This window comes from Anoplopoma fimbria, chromosome 15 (genome assembly GCF_027596085.1).
Source record: "Anoplopoma fimbria isolate UVic2021 breed Golden Eagle Sablefish chromosome 15, Afim_UVic_2022, whole genome shotgun sequence".
In the NCBI taxonomy this organism is placed as follows: Eukaryota; Metazoa; Chordata; class Actinopteri; order Perciformes; family Anoplopomatidae; genus Anoplopoma; species Anoplopoma fimbria.
The window spans coordinates 20,115,240-20,130,921 of record NC_072463.1 but is presented as its reverse complement, the minus strand read 5'-3'; the positions used below and the strand labels follow the sequence as shown (position 1 = coordinate 20,130,921).

General features: G+C 40.4%; 2 protein-coding genes across 3 annotated transcripts in view; one reads left to right on the top strand and one right to left on the bottom strand.

Moving 5' to 3' along the window:
* Nucleotides 1–268: 268 nt before the first annotated feature.
* On the bottom strand, nucleotides 269–2,539 carry erg28 (ergosterol biosynthesis 28 homolog). The gene is made up of 5 exons (XM_054614472.1): nucleotides 2,432–2,539; nucleotides 2,152–2,304; nucleotides 1,247–1,337; nucleotides 1,044–1,162; nucleotides 269–944 (listed from the first exon to the last, which is right to left on the bottom strand). Exons 2-5 carry the CDS (start codon nucleotides 2,282–2,284, stop codon nucleotides 856–858), a joined length of 432 nt encoding a protein of 143 aa, XP_054470447.1. The 5' UTR covers nucleotides 2,285–2,304; nucleotides 2,432–2,539; the 3' UTR covers nucleotides 269–855.
* A 239-nt stretch (nucleotides 2,540–2,778) lies between these two features.
* Nucleotides 2,779–15,682, top strand: part of ttll5 (tubulin tyrosine ligase-like family, member 5) — a 43,187-nt gene continuing 30,283 nt past the window's right edge. For both annotated transcript variants that reach the window (XM_054613537.1, XM_054613536.1), the window contains exons 1-12: nucleotides 2,779–3,047; nucleotides 3,184–3,309; nucleotides 5,724–5,830; nucleotides 5,983–6,065; nucleotides 6,879–6,985; nucleotides 7,278–7,408; nucleotides 7,550–7,632; nucleotides 9,695–9,764; nucleotides 9,878–9,962; nucleotides 10,928–11,029; nucleotides 11,129–11,220; nucleotides 11,444–11,551. In XM_054613537.1, the coding sequence (XP_054469512.1) occupies nucleotides 3,257–3,309; nucleotides 5,724–5,830; nucleotides 5,983–6,065; nucleotides 6,879–6,985; nucleotides 7,278–7,408; nucleotides 7,550–7,632; nucleotides 9,695–9,764; nucleotides 9,878–9,962; nucleotides 10,928–11,029; nucleotides 11,129–11,220; nucleotides 11,444–11,551 (1,021 nt within the window). In that variant the 5' untranslated portion in view covers nucleotides 2,779–3,047; nucleotides 3,184–3,256. The remainder of the gene's footprint in view (nucleotides 3,048–3,183; nucleotides 3,310–5,723; nucleotides 5,831–5,982; nucleotides 6,066–6,878; nucleotides 6,986–7,277; nucleotides 7,409–7,549; nucleotides 7,633–9,694; nucleotides 9,765–9,877; nucleotides 9,963–10,927; nucleotides 11,030–11,128; nucleotides 11,221–11,443; nucleotides 11,552–15,682) is intronic.

The following is a 15,682-nucleotide window of genomic DNA, read 5'->3' as shown; positions in this document are numbered from 1 at the left end:
TGTGTTCCATACCAAATTGGAAAACGTCAACAAAAAGGTTCCACTGTAGTCTGAATGTATCTTTGGATGTTAATATTAGAAGTTATATTTCTTTGAAACTCATAGCAGCATGCTAATGTTTTCTGCATTTGGATTTTCCACCCAAATAACCGCCCCGCTTCAGCCCAAATATGAGATGTTTATCAAAAATATTGCAAAAAAATAATTTGCTTGCTACCTTAGTAGAAAACATTTGCAATCAAAACACTTCATTTAAAAAAAACTTTTATAGGACAACAATTGTGCATGAATTCAAAGGGTGCACAAACATTTGACATCACAGAACAAACAACAAGAATAACAGGTCAACAGGAATAGTAGACTTTGTGATTGCGAGCATAGTTGTGTACTGTATAGTCATCTGAGTTCTTTGGTTGACCATGAATAAAAATATGTGTAGGAAGTGGTAGTCTGGAGAAATAAAACATCCTCAAAGAAATCTTTGAGCATGAAAACACAAGGATGAGCATCATTTACCACTAACAGTTCAGATAGTACAAAACGAACTTAATAAAACCTCCATGTATTGATCAGCTAAGACTAAATTAATCATACACTGGCACATATTTATGATTGTAGTATAACCTGACTTTCTGTAAAACCGTTTTTCATTACTCTGTGAACTGTAAAATGTCAGTTAGAAAACATTAAATACAGCCCAAATGAAGCTGTATACAGTCTATAGAAAGTGTAACAGAAATTATGACTATACAGCCAGATGTCATTCTCTTCAAGGAAGAAGCAGAACACTCGGACCAGTCCACTACTGTTTAGTGGTCATTATGGAGGTGGGAGGGAAATCAAAACAGCCAGGATTCAGTTACGCTTCTTCTGTCTTGCTCCAACCTCCTCCTGTGACTCTGGGATACACTGGTATCCAATCAGCATTCCTATGATGGAGAAACCTAGAAGAACACATGATGATTTTAAAATACCTTTAAAACCAAAGATTTGATCAATTAAGAGATAATGTAAATACATTTCCCATCATAGTCCACACTCACTTGCCACAATGAGAGGTGCCATGACCCCGATCGTCAGAGGAGCAGTTTTGTAAATGAAGGCTTCGGACAGGAAGTGGCCCAACGCCAGCACAAATGTCCATAAGGTGATGTGATACAGCCTGCAGGAGCCGGTATGACACACAGTAAGAACATACAGTATGAGAAAGCCGAAACAAGGTGCAGGAAGTGAGAAGCTGTCTTACGTTCTGTTCTGGATGTCAATGGCACAGGAACAGCGAATGATCGACGACAGCAATGTCCAAATACCAAATGTTCTAGCTTGAAGACCGTTCACTATGGAAGAGAGGAGTAAACAGAAAATCAGGAATGAGGGACCATGGCTTCTGTGGATCCTAGTTTACCTAAACTTAATTTAAGGTATATTTAAGGTAAAGTTTTGATACAAGCCTGGTCGGTAATTCGGATTAGCCTATATTTACTTGACACAAACACTATATTGTTATCAGTATATGTTGGCGGATAAATAACAAGAAACTGCAGTACTCAAAAGAACAAGATGTTGTGATCTCTGTCATTTAGAAACAGTATCACCTATACATTGTCCACCAGAAATAACGTAAATGTTTATCTTTTTAACTGTGAAATGTCTCATTTATGAGCCAACATATCTTTAATTCTTCAACAACAATATTTAAGGTATTCTTATGAAAAACGTTTATCCAGGTAACGGCCCACTATTGAGTATTCTATCACATTTTTCTTTAACTTAAAATATTGATTTTGGCCTCTGACATCCAGTGTTGGTGTGACTCCAAAACTAAAGATTGTTATTGATTTTTTACATAAATAAGATATGATACAGTTGCTTTTCCCCACACGGCATAGTATCATATCTGAATATTTGGTGGGGGGGGATTTGGGTTATCCAAATAGAGATGTTAAGCTTGAATGTAGTATTAGCAGCTGATTTCAGATTTCAAATATTTTTTTTTAATCCAATGCCATTTCATAAACTTGTATATATTTTTGAGGAATCCTATCAACAAACTCATGAACACTTGTCAGCATCATATGGTGATAATACATCTAAATGCACAGCTGTAATGTCCACTTAGTGTGTTTTTTTTTGTCGAGCTGGTTTGCTCACCAAACTCTGGCACGCCTGTGTAGAGCTTCTCTGACAGGAAACTGTGATCTCTGAAGCTCTGCACGGTGTTTCCCATCGCGATGACGGACACCATCAGCAACCAGCTCCGCAGCACGTTCAGGAAGCGACTCATGACCTGTCTGTGGGACGCACCTGTCGTAGGGGGAAGTCAATGTGCAGGGTGATCAGCTGGTCATGTTACAGACGGATGCACAGATGTCATATAGCGAACGAGCCTGTTATGATTTAAAACAATAACATGAGTTGTGGGTATATTTACCTGCTGACTGGAAATGCAGGACTCGAGCCAACAAACCACGGTGTTGTGTTCAATATGGTAAGTCTTGGGAATGAGGGCGATGACCAATAACAGGGTTTAGGAAATGGCTCCATCCAAACATACCATTCATTTGATTGGCCCATACTAGCGTTCTGATCCCGCCCACTTTCTCAGCCAACCAATAGAAAGCGAACAATTCGGTCACCTGTAGACTGTGGGCTAGGCTGCGTTCAACCAAAGAGTTATGTCGGACGGGAGAGTGCTCCGTAATGAATTGTGTCTTCGTTAAATCGTTTTTATTTAGCGGTTGAGGAAGAACAACGCGAGGAGGCGTCACTGTAGGGGGGAAATAACTCGACTAACGTTAATACAACCGTAATATCCGAAAAAGGAAAAAGTGATGTCACTGTTTTAAGTATAACAGTTGATAACAGATACTAATCAAACAATATGCACACGGTTGCAAAGATACATTTGGTCAGATGGACGAATGGATGTTGTCCGCGACTGCGCATGCGCCCTGCTCTGTTGCTACTCAGTTGTTGTAGTTACAGGAAGATTAACCGCGATGATCATCTGGCAGTAAGCAGGACCTCAGAGATAAAGACAAAGGCAGGTGAGGAGCGTCTCCTCGGCGGTCTCAGACCAGCAGACCCGGGTCTCTCCCTGCAGCAGCACCAGCCCTTCAGTCTGGTGGAGCTAATGCTGCTCATGGTCTCTGTGTGTTTACTCATGACATCTTCTGTCGTCAGGTGCCATGCTCAGGACTAGACACCTGATGCCAGGAGGACCCCCCCGGGCAGCTCGTCCTCTTCTACCGTGAAGATGCCTGCTGTGGTCCGTGACCAGGAGGACTGTGAGTCCTCTTCAGAGGACGGGTAAGAGTCAGCTAATCACCCTTGTCTGCTGTAGAAGCACATACTAGTCAGTGCACGTGTGTGGTACTGTAGTCAGCAACACTAACTATTATTTAAAGCTCAAAGAGTGAACAAAAAGCCTGATTGAGATTGAGATAAGATGCTCTAAAGGGGTGTTGTGGTTCACATCCAAATGCAAAATCACCTCAGAGTCTCCTTTAGTGTTGATAAGCCTTTGAGGAGCAGGTGGGTGCAGACTTTTACATTAGAGCACACTGATGACATCCTTCTTGTGCTTTACATTATACATGTACAGTACCAGTCAAAAGTGTGTTCACACCTTCTCATTCAACTACTTTGAAGAATCTAAAATATAAAACATATTCTGGTTTGTTGAGCATTTGTTTGTTTACCACATAATTCCATATGTGTTCCTTCATAGTTTGGATGTCTTCAATATTAATCTACAATGTAGAAATAAATAAATAAAGAAAGAAAAACCATTGAATGAGAAGGTGTGTCCAAACTTTTGACTGGTACTGTACCTATGTTGTTTCTTTGCTTATCCCAAACACTCTTCCCATACAAGATCCTCCCTTGATATGTTTTTTTAATAACAGACAGTTGTAAAGGGAGATGGAGACGAGTAGGATATTGCTCACGGTCTGTGCAGCTTGTGAACGTTGCTGTCTGAGTTACGCAGGTAGCCGGTCGTGTCAGTTAGGTTCTTAGCCTACTGATCCTGCTGTAAAAACTCACCTCAAGACTTCCCCTCCAAATACAGTCCTAATGAAACACCATGCTAATCAAAAGCATTGGTTTTTTTCCCGGCTGTACCGAAAGTTTTTGTCTTTGCAATTTGCTATAGTTTATTGATTGTGTAATGTAATCTATGCAGGATTATTATTATATTATTATATTCCTTTATTGATCCCCATGGGGGAAATTCAAGTGTTGCAGCAGCTCAACTACACAGAAACAGATAATAAATACACATATTATACAATAAAATAAAAATAAAAATAGAATAAAATAAAAAATAAGAATACAAATAAAAAAAATGTACAGTGGTCTGTGATTAGAGGAGAGGGCCTGTTAAATAATTTATGCAAAGATACATTTAGACAAAATGAAACCTCCAGGAAGCTTTCATTTAGCATAATTGATGAAAGATTAACTGAATGAGAGAGAGGAACGTCTAGCTATAGATCATAGCAGCAACAGTTGTGACTATGTTATCTTGTCCCTTCCAACTAATTCCCTCTTAAGCCATACTTAGTCACAGAGTAGTGAGAGCCACTGAGCCTGCTTTTAGTCTTATTTCCATCTCCTGAACGTTTTTATCGCTTTGTATTATGGTTTAACCTACAGCCGACCAGTGCTCTTATTACTGATGTGGCTGCATTGAGATGCTACCATAGAAGTAAAGACATGAGATCACTAAAAAAACTGTTTTCTCACACACTTCTAAAGTTAAACACTTTGATTTTATGTTACATAATTGTATTATTTCCAGTACACCCTGTCCCATTTAAACTTATTACCAAACAAGCATTGGCTGCAAATTTGATTTAAATCTCCTGCTCAACTCTGACTTGAATGTTATCACTTTTTTCTTTAATGGCAAGGGATTTTAGTTGACATTAAAATATCCTAAAAGTTTATGAAGACACAAAAACTAAATTATGCAAAGGACAACCAAGTGTAGCATTGCAGACAAATACAGGAGGCAGATAGAACACATACAGACAAACACATGTAAGTAAATGGGCATTGATGCATTTTTAACCAAATAATTGCAATTCAAATGTTCACGTTTTACTAAAATATTACTGTGCTGGCAACACTTTGGCCTTTTTGTCTAAGACCTTAACATCTTGTATCTCAATAGTCTTGATTCTTGGTTTATGGTCAAAATAAAAAGCAGGCTTATATACTATCAAATCACCTTGTTTATGGGTGTGTAACAGAGCCAACACAGTGGAAAATATGTATGCCACATTGTCTGACATGGGCAGCAATTGTTTACATGCCTCTCCACCTAAACAAGACCGGTTGTGCCTGATTAAGTTCTACTCCATCATCATGCTACCTTATCTTATTTTTAGCCCCTGATAAGCAGGCTGTGTCTGGTACTATCAGATAGTCTGCAGCTTGTCAAGGGTGTTAATACAGTACATGGGTTTGTTTTTCCCCAGAACCTCCTGAAAATGTGTTTGGTTTTGTCTCTATCTGGCTGACTGAAATAAATGGCAAACTACCCGTATAGGTTAGGTCATAGTACATTCATCTTTATGATATTGTCGCAGGGAAGTTTTTCTCTGTGTAATTTTTTTCTTGATTATCAGATTTTTATCAGTGTTCTGTGGGTCCCAGACTTTTTAAAAATCTGCCTCTAACTGTGAGTGTGTATAATCTAATTGTTTGTCCACTAGAGACCATCCCTGCATTGCCTGGAGTGGCCTCAGCAAGACCATCCCAATTCTCTTGTTTTTCCCTGAAGCTGCTGTTTCAAAAGATGGAAATATCTGCTCTACTGGAGGTACACTACAATTTGTCGAAACTAAACAATGAGTATGAGAACAGCTATGATAATATTGTAAAAAATGTGGAGCCTCCAATGAGTTGGAAATATTTATATATCCAATTATTATATAATTTATCCATATTTATATAAGATTTTGTTTACCATAGAGCGATATCATATGGCCTTCAAGATTGTGCGCACAGAGAGTCGCCTGGTACGAGGACTACTCACCAATCATGGATTCCATGAGGTAATGTTCTGTGCTATATCATGCAAATTTAGAAGATTAGCCTAAATCTTGCTAAAAAGCTGTGTTTCTTAGCTGCACATACTACTTATGGACCTCTCTGCTTTGTAGGATAAGATATAGTAGGGCTGTTTGTATTTCCTTTGACTGATAATGCCGATGTCAAAGCCCTGGAATGCACCCACGGAAAAAAACCAAAATGACCTCAAGAGCATTAATCCCGTTTCACGAGGGCACACAATTCCCATTATTGCTCTTTCCAAGCAGTTACAATTAATTCCCTTTTTATTTCATTTCAATGCTTCTTGACTCCCGCTAACCCATCATCAAGGGCAGACGAGTGTCTACCACAGCTGCGACAGAGCCAAACTGTAATAAGCTTTTATTGCAAACATCTGGCTCTTCCTCTAGACACTGAGCAGCCATGTGAATTCTGCCTCCTAACGAATTGTTGGAATAAAACAAAACAAAGCAAAAAAAATAATGTCAGGGTGATGAAAATCCGTGAGTTGGCCTTCTTTTTGTGATAATTTTTGAAGAACTGGCTGTATTTCTGCAGGTTATTGGTGGAGTGTCTGATCTGCTTCTTCGATTTAATTTAACTGAGCTGTCATATGTGATGGACATCAGAATATAATACTGCTGTCGGTGACTGGAAACTCTACAGCGCATATTCAGCATGAGCAGCAATGGCTTCGTTTTATGCTTTTTTTAATGATCACTTTGCAAATGTCATTTGCTTTGTGTGCTCTGAATCTTAATGATTTGATCCATCTTGTCAAGTGACGTCAATCATTCTGTCTGTTTTTGTTTCAGGTTCACCCAAACAGCAATGACTTTAACCTCATGTGGACAGGATCTCACCTCAAGCCTTACATTCTACGCAGCCTTCAAGACTTCCAGAAGGTCAACCACTTTCCCAGGTACCAATAGAGTTCTCCAATATATGTGAGTGTGCTGCCACTGCTTTCTGTGTTATAAATATCACCACTGACTGAGCCATTCTAAGCCCCTCAGTTCAGGCAGTGTTTTTGTTGGCTTCGACTGCAAAGCGCATTTAGTTTGGACCGGTGCCTCTCTGAAACATGAAATGAATCATACTGTCAGGCAGAGGGCGATCTATTGCTGTTATGTATGCATATATTCTGTGTTCTGTCAGTGTTTAAGCTGTGGAGTACCAAAGCATTTATAACCGGAGGCTCTGCTCATTTCCAGGTCATATGAATTGACGCGCAAAGACCGTCTCTATAAAAACATCCAGCGGATGCAGCAGACACATGGCTTCAAAAACTTCCATATCGTTCCTCAGACCTTTGTGCTTCCCTCTGAGTACCAGGAATTCTGCAGTAAGACACATCTCACCTGATCCTGTTCATGAAAATACACCTCTCTTTATGATAATGTTTACAGGCATTGCTCATTCTAAACGTTATATACATTTTGTTGTCTGTTTGAATCCCTCCTTGTCTTTCGTGCCTCAATCTCAGATTGTTTTGCCAAGGACAAGGGACCCTGGATCATAAAACCAGTGGCATCTTCAAGAGGGCGAGGCATCTACTTGGTCAGCAATGTGAGTGGTTTCTGCCCAAAGTGGTTATCCTCTAATACTGTCGATCCCAACCTTTTGGTCTGACTTCGTAAAAAGAGTAATTTATTCTCCTTCTTCAATTCCTTGATATGAAGCACTTTTTTTTGCAATTTCAATAATCCATTATTCTTTAAGTAATTGATTTGTTTGGTCTTTAAAACATCAGAAAATTGAAAAAAACATATCAACATCATCATTTAAAACAGGGGAAAGCAGAAAATCCACACATTTAAGAGGCTGAATTCAGAGTCTGTTTGGCAGTTTTACTTAAATTAAACGGTTAATGATAAATACTGATAAGTGAATTACATTTTTCTCCGGAGCTGAGAGCTCTAGTAAGTGGAACTTCTGATGTTCTAAACTTCATTTTTTTTCAGTTCTCTAAATTGTTTGCTTTTCAGGAATGAACCCTAAAGGTCACACTAAGTTTTGTTTAACAGAAATATGTCATTTTATCTTCTTTTGTTATCCCCTAAATCTTATCCCTTAAAGGTACAGTGTGTTGCATGTTTGGGGATCTATTGGCAGCAATGGATCATGATATTACTTAGTATGTTTTCTTTAGTGTATTATAATGTGAAGATAAGAATTGTGTTTTCGTTCCCTTAGAAGGAACCGTTAACATCTACATTCACAGCAGGTCGTCAACACGGAACTGGCCGCTATGTTTATTTAGTAGCCCAGAACGACAAACCAAACACTGACTCTAGATAAGGCCATTCACATTTTTGTCTCAGCCACTGCAGTTCTCCTACACACTCTGCACACGGGAGAAGTTTCAGTTGGTTTCAATTTGCAACCTCATCGCAAGATGACGCCTACGGACTAGACCTTTTAATCTGGGGGTCAGGTTGGAAACCACTGCTCTATTACTCCTCTCAGACTTATGCAGTCACCCAAAATAGCCTGTGTTTTAGGTTGTTTTAGGTAGGAGTTAATTGACTGACATGCGTTTGTATAAACAGGGAATAGGAAAATCTCGTAAAAATGTGTGTTTTTTTCTATGCCTTTGGTTTAAAAGAGTGTGTAAAACAGCACTGAAGGTAAGGGACTGGAACAACACATTTCTCCCATGCACATTGCAAAGGAATTCAAAACAAATTTTGGAGGATGATGATTCTGCAACTACCAAAAATACTGAAACACACTGTGAACTGAAACAGTCAGTTGTCCAGATGGTATTTGTGTGTGTGTGTGTGTGTGTGTGGAGGGGTGTGCAGATACAGCTGTCTTTGAAATAAGTATCAACCGGTGTTTGAGACATTAATAAGCTTTGTGGAGTAAATCACACTCTTCCAAGGCCCAGGCTTTTGGAGGAGCTCAACAAGGTTCTCCCTCTTGGAAAACATATGCACAATCCTTCTTCTTCTCAGGCATTTTATGAAACAGTGGAAAGAATGTCTGAGTGATATTTGGAGAGGGGAAAGAAATACGTTCGTTATTTTGGTTCAGGTTTTCTCTGAACTGTAGCCAGCGCTGAGGTTACCCCGCCTCCCCCCTCCGTCCCATCTCTTCTCAACTTCGCCACCTGCAACACATTTCAACCTCATAAATGACCCATCTCCCACCACCAGATTGTGTTTTTATAGGCTGTTATAGAATGTTGACCCGCTACGGCCAGTGTCTTCGCAGTCTCCAACTTTTCTTGTTGATTCTTTGATGTTAATGGTTAACAGCAGTGTCACATCATCTATTTGGAATTCAGTGTTTAATGCTGTTGAACGTGAATGAATATACAGTATGGAGGACTGTGAAACAAAAAAAAAAAAAAAAAAACAGCTTCATTTGCCATGGAAATGTTATTGATGCTCTGCTATTGAGAGATGTTGATTGAGTTTGTTAAGTCACACTTCATCACTGTAGTAAATAATATACATTATCAGTTGTTAAGTCAATTCATTTCCCCTCCATACCAACCACAGCAAAGTGAAACAAATTCAACACAACCCTTTGAACATGTCAAGATGATACTTATCTATTGCCTTCGTCTGCATCATTGTATTAATTATATTGTCTTTTATTTTTTTCTGTTTATCATCTGCAGCCAAATCAGATTTTAATGGATGAGAACATCTTGGTGTCTCGCTATATTAATAACCCACTACTGATAGATGGTGAGTTCTTCTTCGCCACTTCATTGCGACAGCCACATCTTTTATTTGTAAGGATTATTTTGGCATTCTTAATTATCAGTGTGAATGACTCTTACTTTTTGTTTCGTTTACAGAGTTCAAGTTTGATGTGCGGCTGTACGTGTTAGTAACATCATATGATCCAGTCCTCATCTACGTGTATGAGGAGGGCTTGGCCAGGTGAGCTATGTGTGGGGTTATTGCATTGTTTTCGACATGATTTGGGATAATGATTACTTGACAATAAGTTGATAGCTGATCTTCTTTGGGGCAAAATAAATGGTATAGCAAAATTGATATTTAACATAAAATGAATTACAAACTTCTTAAAGCTGTTGCCTACATAATGGTTTATGCTTGTAGACACTTATGTTTGATTTCTGACAAAATAAGATAAAAACAAGTTTTAATCAAGCAAATTCAGTATTGAGGAAAACATTCACCAGCTTTAACAGTGAATAGTAGACACTGCTTGGTGCTCCGTCAGCGCCCAGAAGAGGGCAGCCTTAACTCTTCAGACCAACTGTTGTTGAGCGTGCGCTGTGCTGGTGACTTTGAAACAAAGCGCTCTATTGTTTCAGTTATACGATGTGCTCATCAAATGGTACTGATTGTGTCATTGTTCAAAGATCATATGTTAAACTGACTTTGTGTTATTGTGCCACATTTATTTGATTTTCTTATTGATATAAAGAATTATTTATTAATCCATGAAGAGGCTATTGTCAGGCCCAGGTAGGTCAGGGGAGGGTAGATGATTTATAGAAGGACTGGCTCTTTGGTCTGATAGAGGTACGTGCTGGAAACAGAGTGCTGCCGCCTTCTTGTTTGCTGGCTTGATTATCAACTGTGGACAATAAATCACGGCCAAATTCTGAATACTGCTTTTATCTCTTGACATTCCTCCGGGTTTTGTTGGTATTCAGGTACACCGTGCGTGCCAAGGAATTCTCAGTATTGCACATGTGGCATCCACTCCTCTCAAACACTGCCAGAAGTTAATCTCTCCGAAGTGCCCCCATCATTCAGTAAAGTGTCAGCCCTATGAATGTGGTCATTATGGCAGATAGATATGTAGTGAAATTGTTGGATGACAGAAGTTTCTTTTTAACTTTGTTGAACAAATAAACACTCTCTATCTGCAGATTTGCCACAGTCAAGTATGACCGGACTTCAAAGAATATTAAGAACACGTTCATGCATCTCACTAACTACAGCGTGAACAAAAAGAGCAGCGACTATGTCAGGTAACTTTCATCAGTGAATGTGGAGCTGTTACCAGCAGCTCGACTGACTCATCCAATTGTTAGAACTTCAGCGTTTGAAGTGCGTTTCCTTCTTTTCAGCTGCGATGACCCTGAAGTTGAGGATTATGGGAACAAGTGGAGTATGAGTGCAGTGTTGAGGTATTTGAAGCAGGAGGGGAAGGACACCACATGTGAGTCAAAGCTGCATTTTATTCCCTCGCTCATCCCTTTCATCTTTTTCTTTTTGTTTATATGTCCATGCAAACATAATGGAGTACAATTGACCAGGCATGCACTATGAACCCCTGCTGTTTTTTTCCCTTTGGATTCTAGAAAAAAGTGTAAATTAACCTTAACATAAGAATCCTATGAGAGTGCTACAGAGAGTCATCTCTTAATTTTTGTCTTTTCCAGTGCTGATGAGACAGGTGGAGGACCTCATCATCAAATCAGTATTGAGTGCTGAACTGCAGATAGCCAACGCCTGCAAGATGTATGTTCCCCACAAGACCAACTGCTTTGGTAATCATTTCATATTCCTCTTAAAATGTTTTTATACCATACAGAAACTAAATCAATCTGGTCCACCAAAGTTACACACGTTTACACCTGCACTGATCTAAGCGTCAGCGGCTTATTTCAAGGTGAAATTAATCAATAATAAGCAGCTTCAGAAGAAATCCCCTTTAAACGAATTTCCCTTTTTTTGCTCACAGTGCAGATACACTGACACCCACTACCCCACCCCTCACATTTCCTTTCAGTTTCATATTCATTGTCCAGCAGTTCCTCTATACTATTTCTCCACTGAGCCAAGCTGAGGCTGTAGACGGTCATTCCTCAGTGTGGAGCCTTCCTGCCCGTTGCTGCCCTCTGACTGGCTGCAGGGTCGTGGACGGCCTATTGACTGAGGCGGGAATTTGCTTCCTCCTCTCAGTTGCCATTCAGGTCTGCCTGATTTAGGCTGACTGTTTTCTTGGCTGCTTCTGCTTAGCATTGGGCTTGTGTGAACTCCATTTTGGAGCCATTACCATGTTAGTGTTGGCACTAATTGTCTGCGCTTTCTCTCTCTCTCTCTCTCTCTCTCTCTCTCTCTCTCTCTCTCTCTCTCTCTCTCTCTCTCTCTCTCTCTGTCTGGCAGTCTCTCTGAGAATTGGGATTTGAAAGTGAGCGCGTTGGCCAAGCCTTCCCTCAACACCGCTGTCTCTTTTTCCTCTCCTCTCGCTGTTTCTGTTTGTTTATGATTCTCCCTCTCCTGCTCACACTCTCTTTCACCTCTCAGATGTTAGAAAAATAAAGGAATTTGCAGTTGTGACAGGCTTCTGTAGACATAATAGCCCCCCTGATTGGTGGTTGTTTGGGCTGTATGGGGTGCGTAGCAGCATGGACTCACACCATCAGGCAGTCGCCTGCATAAAGATGCTATCTGCACTTTGAGCATAACTGCTAGGTTGAAAGACCACATTAGCCCAGGGTGTGAACATTGACCATGCAGGTATTTACGAGGAAATGTGGTTTATCGTGCCTCAACCTGGCTCTCATACACATGTGGTAGACATGAAAAAACAAATAGATGACACATATATTTGGTGGAATGGAAAAAGCATTTACTCATTCAGGTAATCCTGGACTCTGAGTCTACATTGGATATGAAATAAAAAAAAGAACAACAACATAATGAACTTGAGCTTTAAGGGTGATTGAGGGTGTTAACATCCACGTGTAACAATGTTGAAAATTAATACGTAAGCTTATGGAGACCTGTATGGACATTTATACTATAGCGATGTCATTGTGTGGCACAAAAGCAATTAGGCTCTACACCTTTTCCTAAGATATATAATACACTGTGGTCTGCTGTGAACATGTCCATTACCCTACTTCAAGTATATCAGTTTACTATTGAATTTAGTGTACTTTTGTTGTCTTCGGATGGCCCCGAGCAAGTTAATTACAGCATTCATAGTCCTGTCTAGAGGATTAAGTTTCCAAAGACAGACACTGACGGTTCCAGAGGACCACCCTCATCCTCTCTCTGTTCATCTGTTTGTGTGGTCATGTTGCGTGTGTGAATATGCACGGACACTATGAATATATAGACATGCAGCAACCAGTGTTCAGCACAAGTTTTACAAACACACAGGTCTGTCTAAGCTCCAGGGAGTTCAGTCTAGTATCTTTGTGGGCTTTTTCTTGTCTCTTAAATAAATCCCACTCAAACCACCAAGGAGTCATGTTCAGTCTGCCGTTGTCAGCTTCAGCTCCCTTTTGGGAGCTGCACATATCCTTACTATTTTCCCACTCTTCCTGCAACCTACAATACACTCATCACTCATTCTGGGTCTCAGCAGCTGCCTGTAATTGTAAACAGGTAAAGCATCAGAATGCAGGGCAGCAAATAGCAGCCAATGTGGCGATAAAAGAAGGCCATTGTTTAGAGTTTTTATATGGTCTTTGGCTTGTCTGAAAGAGAGCCATACAAGATCATAAAGCACATTATAATCTTAATCCACTGCAAATTGTTCCCTGCCATTTTAACGTCTATTAATGGCTTTAATACTATGTTTATTGTTTTCAAATGGGATTTCTTCCCTTTGCGCAAATTGCACATCCGTATCTAAATGGGCATACTGTAACAAAACTTTTTTATAGCTCTGTAATGTCTCATGTGGGAGGAAATAAAAACAACAGATTTTTCGTTTTTACATTGGTAAGAAGTGTGTGAGAGAGTGTGTGTGTGTGTGTGTGTGTGTGTGTGTTTCTGTGGGGAGAAAATGCCACCCATGCAGCTCCTTACCGCTGCAGTGTGATTAATGGACAGGCTTTTTGCTGAGAGATGCTGATTACGAGATGTTTTGACTAAGATCTGATTAGCCAAGCCAAAGGCCTATTTTATTACACACAAAACATTCCACTTACTGGTCCTGTGTTCCACTGAACGTCCCTCATTAAGTGCTGAGTGTGGTTGGATCCCCTGTCTGTGAACCACTCTCCCTGTTTTACATTTGTCAGATACTCCCACACTGCACTGCAGCACAGTGTTGTTACGCCTGTGATGACAGTGTGGCTGCAATGTAATTCAAAAATCTTTTAAAGAATGATTAATAGATTGGGTCTTACTATCATAGTGAGGCTATAGAGTGTTAACTTTGACTCTAATTTGTTGTCCTAGGAGGGTGTTTTCATGATTGTGGCTCCAAACTGCTCCTCTGTGCTCCCTGCAACAACACTCATTTCATCTCAGAATGATGCAAGCGTAAACCGCCAATGAAGAAAACACACATGAAGGAAATATTGTTCATGTTGCTGTTGTTGTGGGCCAAGCGGCTGCATGGCCAGGGTGGAGGAGATCATTGTTTTTGGGCGCCTGTCTCTTGTGGTGAAGTTTCCAGCAGCGCCCATCCAATAACGTATATAAAAAAAGCTCTTCATCATCCCTTTGCTCTGTCACATTTTCTCTCCTCCTCCCTCTTTAATGGGTGTGATGTGGATGCTCGCTGCCTCTACTCTCCTTGTCTGTGATGCTTGTTGTGGCCTCTCTGTGGGCACATTTAACAGCACTCCTGGCAGCGGTCGAGCCGTAGATAAACGTGTCTAGCAGTATGAGCGGCACGGCAGGCTCATGGGGCAGGAGCGGCGTCTGCTCCTAATTGGGGGAAAATGAGCGGCACATGGAGCCTGCTTGTCGGGGCTGGTGAGGCGGTGTAACACCTCCCCATTTTCCTCTGTTGTTGTGGTGCCACTATTGAGGGCACTACAGGCTCTAACCCATTTATTCCAGTGCTCTGTTCCCCAGGACGAATGCATAATGTTTAATGCTTACGTTTTTATACAGAAGTGGCTAGTACAGCATAAGCCCACGGGTGGAAAATACAATCTTAGTGCTCTGCTCACTGTTTAGCACTGGGGGTCCCGTCCATCGTCAGAAGTTAAAGAAGTTAAAGATGGCAGTGGCCGCTTCAGTTGCTGCTCTTGGCTCAGAGGTGTATGGCAAACCTTGTTCAGTTCCATCATGAAAGTACAGTTTGCGGTTACACCAATTTGGACCTCATGATGCTACCATATTTTGACCCCCTGAGCCTTGTAATATAGCCCAAAGGACAAAATCCAAGATGCGTTTTTGCCAACTTGTCCTCATACAGCTGTTGAAAAGATGAGTAGAGAAAGAAACTTCCAATTAATGTTTGAAGGAGCGATTTAGTATTACATTTCAATGAGGTTTGGGGGACTCACAGGAGGCAGATTAAAAAAAGAAAGGTCAAAATGGAAGTAGACTGGAAAAACCCTGGATCTTAAAGGTCCTATAATGAAATTCAATAGTATGCTTTGTTAGACTCTCACGGTTTGTTAAATGCCCATGTCTTTCAAAGGCAAAGCCCCCTTTTCGTAGTTCTTCTCATGATGAGTTAACTTATCTTGTGTCAAATCTGTGCTCCTCTATTTCGAAGACCAAATATATATGCATTGTCAAGTAAAACTACTTGATATTTGTTGGGCATTACCTTGACGGGGTGAAAATTAGTTTCACAGATATCTACAGCCAAATAAATTGAACTCAACTTGTTCGACTAGAGTTGCCCAGCCTAACATAATTCCAGCAAGTGCAATATAAAGCCTTTGCTCCTCGCTGTCATGCTGCATTTGTATGCTTAA